We start from the raw sequence: 9200 nt of genomic DNA on the forward strand, positions 1-9200 counted from the left end.
AAATATTAAATAAATTATTTTGAGAAGATATGGTTGGTGGGACCCATAAAGAACTCAAAAATGAGTTGCACCATTGGAGATGGTCTTAGATATTTTGATAATGGGACAATTTTTTTACTCATTATAAAAAGTTGGGTAGTGTACCTCCAACCAATCACATGATTTTATCTCATTTAACATATTTAATTATTTATTAAAATCCTATAAATATTTGTTGTTTTCAAAGCATTTTATAAAAGATGTAATCTTACCCAACTTTTTGAATTGGGTAGATAAGAATTCACCTAATAATATGCCTTAGAGAGAATAAAAAGGAGATATTTTGATAACAATATTCGTTTTGAGCCAAGTCTTCCTCTTTAAGTGTCACACTACTACACACAAGCACACTTTCTTTCTCTGCCTTTACTCTCTTTTCTCGTCAGTTTCCTTTTCTCTTTCCAAATAATTCATAACCAATCACAAACATTGCAACTTGCTCACTCACACAAAACACACACACTCACACTCTCCCTCTTACCTTACCACTTTCCTTCTACCATGTTTGCCTATATATACAACACAACTTACACTTCACTCTGTTAAAAAGTAACTCTCCAATTCCTATTTTCTCATTCAAAAACCTATTTCCACTCTCTCCAACATTTCGATATGTTTTATACTAGTGACCCCATTTTATCATCAGCTTCATCTTCCTACAACACCTCATCACCGGATTGGGAGATGCGGTTAGCAGCAAGTTGCCCGAAGAAGCGAGCAGGAAGAAAGATATTCAAGGAAACTCGCCACCCAGTGTATAGGGGAGTGAGGAAGAGAAACTTAGATAAATGGGTGTGCGAAATGAGAGAGCCCAACAAGAAGACTAGAATTTGGCTAGGAACTTTTCCAACTGCCGAGATGGCAGCCCGAGCCCACGATGTTACTGCGATGGCACTGAGAGGCCGCTATGCCTGTCTCAACTTTGCAGACTCGGTGTGGCGACTCCCTATTCCTACAACCTCTGATACAAAAGATATACAAAAAGCGGCTACAGAAGCTGCCGAGGCTTTCAGACCAGACAAAACTTTATTGATTAAGAACTTTGACATTGTTGTACCGATCATCATTATACCAGACTTTGACATCGTTGTACCAGTCATCATTGTACCGGACTTTGACATCGTTGTACCGGTTATCATTGTACCGGTCATCGCGACAGAGAAGTTGAATATGTTTTGTATAGAAGAGGAAGAAGAAGAAGGAGTGATGAACATGCCAGATATGTGGAGGAATATGGCTCTAATGTCCCCTACACATAGTTTTGGGGATCATGAGTATGAACATATTGATGTACAAGATTTTCAAGATGATGATGAGGTATCACTATGGAACTTTAAAATTTGATTTATTTTTATTTTTGGATTTTAGAATAGAAAATGTCTATATTATTACACCACAACCTTTTTTATTAATACCATTTTTTTTTTTTTGCTTTTTTTGAAGTAATCACTAATCAGAGCATAAAGAACTCCTCATTATCTGTTTTATTTTATATGAAAGAAGAATTTAATTTTGGAATTTCAACTTTTAACATAGAAAATAAAATCTATTGTCTTATTCTTGTCTTCTCTTTTGTAGGATTTTAAAAAACCCGTTACAATGATTTGGGCTGTGACTGCAATTGGAGTTCATTCGTCGCATTTTGCTATAATATCAAGGATCATGATCGTTACTATGTTTTCTATTTGGTAAGGATCATTTATGAGTTATGAGTGAAACTTGAATGGTCACTCTGAATTTTCTACATAACCAGAAGCTAGTGATTAGTAAACTCAGCAATTTCCTCATCATTTTGATTTGGAAGGAAATAAAAAGAAACAAAAAAATTAAGCTTTTTAGTAATCAACGTATATATTGAAATCTATTACTAATATATACTCATATCAATAAAGAGAAGGAAAAACCCAATTGATTTTTAAATGTGTGTGGCTGCAAGAGAGGAACCCAATTGTGTTTGTAACTTTGTACATATTAAACCATGTATATCGCTTTCTAGCTTAATTAAGTAATGAAAAACAACAAGGAAGGTAACTAGTCAACTCTACTTTATATAATTAATATGAAAAATTGGAGTTAGTTTGTTATTCCTCACACCTACTATAAGGTAGTATTAGTCGAGAAAACATATAGATTACACAAGAGATAAAGATGTGAGAAAGAATTAATGTGAAAATTTATTTTAAATATAATGAATTTAAAATGGCTTTTGTTATTTAAAAAGAAAAGAAAAATAAGTGGGTCTGACTTCTTCTCTTTGCTTAGTTGAATATAAAGTAACTGAATGACATGCTAATATATGCTAAATTGGGCTCTTCTTTTGGTTTTCTTATAGGATTTTCCTCTCTAGCAGTTTTTTTAATTTTTTTAATTGAATGATCTCTTATAATTCTTAAATGGACTTTCCAGTAGGGTTTTTTTTAGCCAAATGGTTTTTCTTTCTATCTTTAATCTTTCGATATCCAAATCTCATCTTTTTGGGTTAGCTTTCTTTTGGGTTCACCCTCCTCTTTTAAATAAATAGATCGTGTCAAGACAATTCGTAAATCTTTAAAAAAAATCAACTTGGCAGAATATAAAATAACAAAGTTTATAATGAAATCCTTCCTCAACAAAGAGTTTTTCTCTCCTCATTAGTTATCAAACAAGTATCAATATGACGTTTCTTCTTCTTGCGGGATAACACTTTCATGGTCCACCTCATCAACACTCACAAGATAATTCCATAATTTCAGAGATCCCAAACTCATCATCAAATGATTCAAACTCCAAAACTTAGGAAACCTATCGTGAAAGGGTAACGGGGAGGGGAAGGAGAGTACTTGTAGAGACTCATTAGCCACGTGATTTTTACGCCATAAACACAGAAATCACGCCGCAAAACATAAATTAGGGACGTGAGCAACCACGCCACTAGAGCGTTAGTCGCAACTCAGTTGTCAGGTGAATAACACGTTGCATATTTATCACGTGATATTCATGTTGCAACATTTTACTATGTGTTAACACGTCCCTAATTTCTTCACAGACTGTAGCTTTACTCTGGTGCATGTCAGATTCCAAATATAGGTGCATAGGAAGGTGTCGTGTTAATAGGTTTGCGACTTTGGTAAACACGCCACAAAAATGAATTTGTGTCAGAATTTTGCCACATGATTTCGATTTTGCTGAATATTTTTTTAATAAAATAAAATAAAATAATAATAAAAATTAATAAAATATGAAAATTAATAATTAATAAAAATATTTTCAAATACTATTTATATGTATTTGTATGGGTATATAATTAAGTGGTCTAAGGGTGTGTGACTTTGATGTAGGGGCGTGGAGAGATTTGAATATTTGTTGAGATTAATTAGAATGATTAGAAAATTAGTATTTTAACTAATTAAATAAAAATGAAAAAATAGGAGTAATTGGTAGAAATATTTCATTATTAGATTAAATAATTAAAATCAAATAGAAAAAATAATAAGGGCAAAGTAGGGATTTTGGTAGTAAGTAAGGATAGAACGGAGAAACATCAAATTAGGAATTTTTTGTCATTAGGTTGTAGGAATTAGAGAGTCTTTTTTATAGTACGTGAATTATGATTGAGAGGAGAAGAGCAAAAAAATAAAAGAGCAAGGGCTAGGAGAGAAGAAAACCAAAGGCTTAGGATTTCAATCGCTAGATATTGAGGTAAGGGGGGAGATTACTCTAAATAGGTGGCCAATTGCATGAATGGTAGGGATAATGCCTTAATCCCCGTTAGGTTTTTCTCTTTTTTTTCAATTGATTGAATGGTTGAATATGATGAATATGAATGTATGATAATGTTATTAAGTGGCTTTTATTATGTTGAAAATTTATGTACAAGAATATATGCATAATTCTGTTTTTGATCATTTAATTGTGTCAAAATTGTGAATTAACTTGCGATAATTAGAGTTTTGCATATGTTGTAATATTATGAGCCTCTGTTTTTTTTCGAAATCAAAATCGAAGGTCCGGAAGGCCTCCAACTGTGAAAAATGTAGAATCCTGCATTCTGCAGCAATTTAGAGCATTGCGAAAAAACTGACGTTAGCTACGGAGACGCTCTAACCGTCGCCGATTAGGCTGATTTTGTTAAAAATTTGTTTTTTTACCATAACTTTTTATCCGTAAGTCCAAATGAGTTGTCGTTCGAAGAGTTAGAAAGCTTACACACTAAACTACCTCATGACAGTTCTTGATGAGATAGTTGAATTGTATTTATAGGTCTACTGTAGGGATCTTTGTGACGATATGTACGGTTATGAAGCGAACTATTTTGGTTCTATTATGATGAGTTAAGGATATCGTGAATTAATATGAATAAATGTTGTGTGATATTCGTGTACTGGTAATATGTTTGAGTTGAGATGTGTAGTTTTGTGGTGGAATCTACTCTGCTGTTGTTGTGCAGGAATACTGCCTTGGAGATATTTTGAGTGTTGTTTATTAATTATGTATGAATAATTAATTATTGCAAATTGATGATGAGTTGTGCATATTTTATGATGATTTCGTGATGAGTGATTATGTACTTCTGTCGTGGTTGTGGAATAATAATTCGGTGCGGGGTTATTATATTATTGTCAATGCATGTTATTTACGGTCGGTGCGGGCCTTAAACGTTGTGGTTGTTTTTATGTTGCATTGACTTATGTGACATGCATCATATGTCGTTGTTGTTGTGAAAGAGGCGAGTTCACGAGTTCGGTGCAGGACTAGTTGCTTATCCCAAACTTGGTGTTGGGGCTTAGAGCTTGGTGTGGGGCTTAGGGTTTAGTGTGGAACCCGATTCGGACGAGGAACCATTTTGTTGAGTCGGTACCGCATGCATGAATTAAGTTGTTTATTGCATTACATAAAACACAACTTGTGCACATGAATATTGTGATGATTGTTGTGAATTGAGTTGTTTGACTGGTATATGAGATGCATTAATTTATGTGAATGATGTGATGTGATGTATGTGAATGATAATGTTCGAATAGGACTATCCATTGCATTCTTTTGCGCCATTTCTTATTTTGAGCGCATTCTCACCTCTTTGTTGTTTGTTGTAGTATGTGCTCCTCTTCAGAGTACATGCAAGCAGTTATATGAGTAGCTGTTTTAGAGATGGAGGATGGCGTAGAGGCTGTTCTTCTTTTCCTGTCTTTGTGTGTTTTAGATTTCTGTTACTTTGATCTGTAACACTAGGTGGACGAATGATGTTATTTCTATATTACATTTTGTTATTTGAGGGTTGGATGTTATACTCTCGACATTTGGTGTTTATCATTGAGGCTCTTGCCATATTTGCTTTAATTTTAATAAAGTATTTTTATGAAACTTATTTAATTTTGAAGCATGCTTAATAGATGAATTCTGATACGATGATACCATAAGTGAAGGTGAGTGTGTGATGATAAGTGTTGAATGTTTTATTTTAAATTATAAGTGTTTCAAAACTAGTTGTGATTTGAGATTTGTAACTTCCTAATGTGAAAATCTGATATATTCTTGATTTATTTCATTACATTACGTGCGGGGAAATTAAGGGGTTATAGTGACCATCCTTCTCCATCTGCATCTCTTTCAAATAAAATTCAAACATTTTTCCATAGTTGTCGGCCAAAGGTCCAACACAAAAAAAACACCCATTAATCCCCTCCCTCTAGTTACTAAACTCCAAATATAAAGATCTACACGTGGATCAATCTGATTTGTACCTATTGGAGTATACAGAGGATTTTCAACAAAAATTGTATGGGGAATCTCTAATAATTTTCCTACACATACATAAAAAATTAAATTAAATATAGCTTAAACAATTTAGTTATATACAAGATTTAAATAAATTAAACAAATATAAATAACTTACTAAACTTCTACTGCAACGGTCGTCAACAAACTCCCCTAATTTTTTTTTGTATGAGTCTTCATAAACAACATAATCGGAGCTTTCATGATGGAAGATATAGGAACTGAAAATTTATGGTACAAGCAAAACATGTTAATACTGATGTTCCAACATCAGAACATGATATTAAGACAGATGTTGTAACATCTGCTCCTGATACAGAATAATAGCATCAACCTGTAACTTATGCAGAAGGATTAATCACAGAAAGCCAACCAACACAAATCACATGTTAAGACCAATGTCTCAACACAAACCACAATATCAGAACATATGTCTTGACATCATCTGCAGACATAACACATGTTTACCAAACAGAAAAGTATGCAAAATTCAATTGCAGAATGGTAAATAACACAGACTGTTGTTAACCCAGTTCAGTGCAACAACACCTAATCTGGGGGCTACCAAGCCAGGAAGGAAATTCACTATCAATAGTATCAATTTAAAGCTAAACAATTCTAGTTTAGAACTTCTCACGTAATCGCTACCCAGTACAACTTCTACCTAGAAATCGACATTTAGATAAGAGAAATCAACATCTCACTCCCAATCATCGCAGTAATAAACTCAGCCACAAGCCTTGTGACCAGAAGAAATAAAATAGAAAAATTACACTTTCAAATAAACAATACTTGATCTTGCTTAAAAGCTTTGATCAAAAATTAAAAATTAAAAGGCGCTAAAATGCAGTTGTTGGATTTCAAAAACGTGTATCCTAAAGACTTTTGTCTCCGCTTGTCAGATCAACCGAGAGAATATGTCTTAAATAAAATAAATAAATAAATAAAAGACATTAAAGTGAAATTATTGAGATTCGATGATGGGTAGATCAATATTTTCCCCTTCGATAACAAGCTCAACAGAAGGAATAGGTTTTTTGTTAATGTGGTGTGCCTGTAATTTATACCTCGGTTGGTTGGTCGTAGTGAAAATTTCTTATAGATTATTATTTGTTGTAGTTGTCATACCCCAAATTTGTCCTACCCCATAACTTCTAACTGACTTAGGTTTTGCACTCATGTACATACATTGCTTAGGTCATAACTCACGCTCATGCATTCATATCATTGGTGCTATTCAAAGGCTAGCAAGAAAAGCTCTGTTGCAAAGAATTTTGATCAGAGAATAAGGAGACTGAGGTATAATCATGCGGTTCCATGTCCAAGGAAGCCCTCCTGGATTAAAGTTTTCTCAATCTCAATTCAAGGCATTGGTTGAAAGATACGGGCTTGCGAATCACCTGGTCTCCCAAATCAGGGTTTCTTTAACCAAAGTCAACCATTTGACTTTCTGGTCAACATTTTATCAGGAGTGGTTTCTATGTGTGAAAAGCTTCTCATACTGACTACGTGGATGTGTTTGTTTGACTGGATTTGATTGGAGGAGATTTAATCAGGAATTCCATCAATAATCAGGAAAATCAGAGCAGTTGACTTTTGGGTCAAAATCAGAAGAATTATTCAAATATTGACTTTTGGTGAAAAACCGGTCAAATAAAGTCAAGGAAATGAGAAAAATCAAGAAATAATCAAAACTGCCAAATTTGGAAAGTTAGTTGAAATGGGAACTTGCCAAAAGAGGAAAGTTCTACACTTAAAGAATTTTTGAGTGAATTTCCAATTGGCTGGGCAGCTGACTTCAGGTTCAATTATCATGTTGAAAACGGCAGAATTTTAAGACAAGCTCAACATCAAAAGTGTTCAAATCATAGCCCTCTACAATTCTCTAGTTGGGAGTTTTTCCATTTGAAGCTTGATTCAAGAGTTATGTTGGTTGGAAGTTAGAAGAAACGCATTTGTTCAAGTCATTCAGCTAGGCAGATTTTTGGTCATACATGAAGCATTTTGACACACATGTGGTGTGCCATATCTCGAGCAAATTTTAGAGTTCTACAAAAATTTCATGGAAGCAAACTTGGTATGCTCCCATTCTTTGCCATGTCCTCTATGTAACAAAGCAAGAATTGAGTCAATTGGGTAAATATTGAATCAATTATGAATGTTCAAAGCCGAGCCCTTGCCATATTACACGCTGCCAGAAGTACAAGCTAGAATCCTGAGTCACACGCATGCATTCTATCAAACACGTGGTGTGCTGACTTTGAAGCCAATTGTAGAGGCCTATGGGTTTCCATTGAGGTCCAAATTGATATCAAACGGTTCCTTGCCACGTTCTCTTTCTAATGGGCCATGGATCACCTCAATTGAACATGTGACGAGCAGGTTATAGAACCTTGAAACCATGCCCTGACTAAGCCACGTTTCTGCCAAAAAAGGTAAGCCAAGTCATGTCACGCGCGCACATAGTCCCAGCAGCTGTGATTCTATGAGTTCAAGGCCATTTATCTCCTATTTTCAAGCATTGAATCAAGGTCCTTTGAACACCAAACCTCTCATGCTCCATGAGGACTTCAATTGGGTGCCAAGCTTGTACCATTTAATGAACTATACTACTAGTTATGAGCATGAGAAGTCATCAACATGAAAAGATCCATATGGGCAAGAGGTTGAATTAAGATTCCACCAACACATCCCATAATGTCCATACATTGCTACTACACGAAAGGGAAATGAGAAACATACTACAAGTAGCCTTGCCTGTTCATTAAGTGTTGAAACATTGTTACACTACACTCATCCTCACCATAACATCCAATACGCCTCACATATAAAATGAAAATCTCTTCACAAATTCAAAACACACACTCATTTTCCATTTTTCACACTTCACTCTTCTCAAAATCTCTCATCACTCTTCTTCTCTCTTCGGTTCTCTCTCACTCCTCACACACTCTCCAAGAGTTTGTTACAAATTGTAACAAACTCTAACAACCATCAACCAATCACCACCATAACCACCAGTCTCCTCCACCTCCAACCATCACCATGACCACCGCCCTACCGCCGCCGTAATCATTCTCCTTCCACCTTCATCTTCTTCATCGTGCCAGCCTTCAACCACCACCATAATAAGCTACTCATTCGATCCTCTCCTCTCTACCAAGCACTGTAGAAACATCATCATTGTGAAGGATAGAAAAACACTTAGAAAGGGGGGGTTTGAATAAGTGTAGCTTTAAAAACTTGACAGATAAAAATAAATTGCACAGTTATTTTTATCCTGGTTCGTTGTTAACTAAACTACTCCAGTCCACCCCCGCAGAGATGATTTACCTCAACTGAGGATTTAATCCACTAATCGCACGGATTACAATGGTTTTCCACTTAGTCCGCAACTAAGTCTTCTA

The 9200-nt window shown here is 34.9% G+C and overlaps 1 protein-coding gene across 1 annotated transcript; it reads left to right on the plus strand.

Annotated features, from left to right (window-relative positions):
* Positions 1-489: 489 nt before the first annotated feature.
* On the plus strand, positions 490-2444 carry LOC131647601 (dehydration-responsive element-binding protein 1A-like). Its single transcript, XM_058917476.1, has 2 exons — positions 490-1356; positions 1618-2444. The coding sequence occupies exons 1-2, from the start codon at positions 652-654 to the stop codon at positions 1729-1731; spliced, it is 819 nt and encodes a 272-aa protein (XP_058773459.1). The 5' UTR covers positions 490-651; the 3' UTR covers positions 1732-2444.
* Positions 2445-9200: the final 6756 nt, after the last annotated feature.

This window comes from Vicia villosa, linkage group LG2, assembly GCF_029867415.1.
Source record: "Vicia villosa cultivar HV-30 ecotype Madison, WI linkage group LG2, Vvil1.0, whole genome shotgun sequence".
Lineage (NCBI taxonomy): Eukaryota > Viridiplantae > Streptophyta > Magnoliopsida > Fabales > Fabaceae > Vicia > Vicia villosa.

What these genes read in the sequence shown, in the direction of transcription:
- LOC131647601 (XM_058917476.1), top strand. Translation starts at nt 652, where the DNA reads ATGTTTTATACTAGTGACCCCATTTTATCATCAGCTTCATCTTCCTAC. An exon ending in ATTTTCAAGATGATGATGAG is followed by an intron (nt 1,357 to 1,617) that starts GTATCACTATGG and finishes TCTCTTTTGTAG; the next exon opens with GATTTTAAAAAACCCGTTAC.